At 41.2% G+C, this 607-nt stretch overlaps 2 protein-coding genes across 8 annotated transcripts in view; one reads left to right on the top strand and one right to left on the bottom strand.

The window, feature by feature from the left end:
* Window positions 1-278, top strand: part of LOC119582017 (U7 snRNA-associated Sm-like protein LSm11) — a gene marked incomplete in the record, with an annotated part of 26,887 nt that extends 26,609 nt beyond the window's left edge. The window contains 1 exon segment of the mRNA XM_037930218.1: window positions 1-278. Within this exon segment, the coding sequence (XP_037786146.1) occupies window positions 1-79 (79 nt within the window).
* The window catches only part of LOC119582015 (ecdysone-induced protein 74EF-like), a gene marked incomplete at its 3' end in the record, with an annotated part of 261,423 nt that overhangs the window by 63,458 nt on the left and 197,358 nt on the right, over window positions 1-607 (bottom strand). For all 7 annotated transcript variants that reach the window (XM_037930212.1, XM_037930217.1, XM_037930210.1 and 4 more), the window contains 1 exon segment: window positions 203-227.

Below are 607 nucleotides of genomic sequence, written 5' to 3'. Positions count from 1 at the left end.
GGAAATCAGAAAACGCCATGTGAATCAGTTGCTTGTGCGTGGAGAGAACGTTGTGTTGATATCTGTAATGGAGCCTTGACAGCTGGACGCCTTCAAGGATCGGGGCGAAGAAAAAACATTATGACTTTCAGCATATGAGTAAATGACTTAGGAATAAACGTTAGTTTTACATGCATATCCACGTCTCCAGCTGTTAACTTACCTTAAACGATTGTAGGTGTCAGTTCCTGAAATTAAAAAAAGGCCTTTATATTTTTTTGAAATAAAAATAATCTATACTACCATTTTACTCGTACAAGAATCCCTAATAAAAAAAAACTGAAGTTCGTAAAGTAAGGCCGTCAGATTCCCAACATGAATACCGATATTAGTGTGTCTCCTGCATTGTCCGTGTCTCACTTAACGATAGTTTCCTTTTGTATAAATCAGTGGCGTGATGAATGGGGCTAATGAACAAAAATCTAGCGAGCAACTAGCCATTAAAAGGAGCAAACAAGGCAGCTGCAAGCGAGCGCTTTTGTGAGCCTCTCCTTCGTACTCCCATAGTGCACTACGCGCCGGGGCTCCGCTAACGATGCAGCTTTGATTTCTGTCGGTATGTAATCCG

Source organism: Penaeus monodon, chromosome 15 (assembly GCF_015228065.2).
Source record: "Penaeus monodon isolate SGIC_2016 chromosome 15, NSTDA_Pmon_1, whole genome shotgun sequence".
Lineage (NCBI taxonomy): Eukaryota > Metazoa > Arthropoda > Malacostraca > Decapoda > Penaeidae > Penaeus > Penaeus monodon.
The sequence above is the reverse complement of the archived record's forward strand: the minus strand, read 5'-3'. Positions and strand labels throughout refer to the sequence as shown.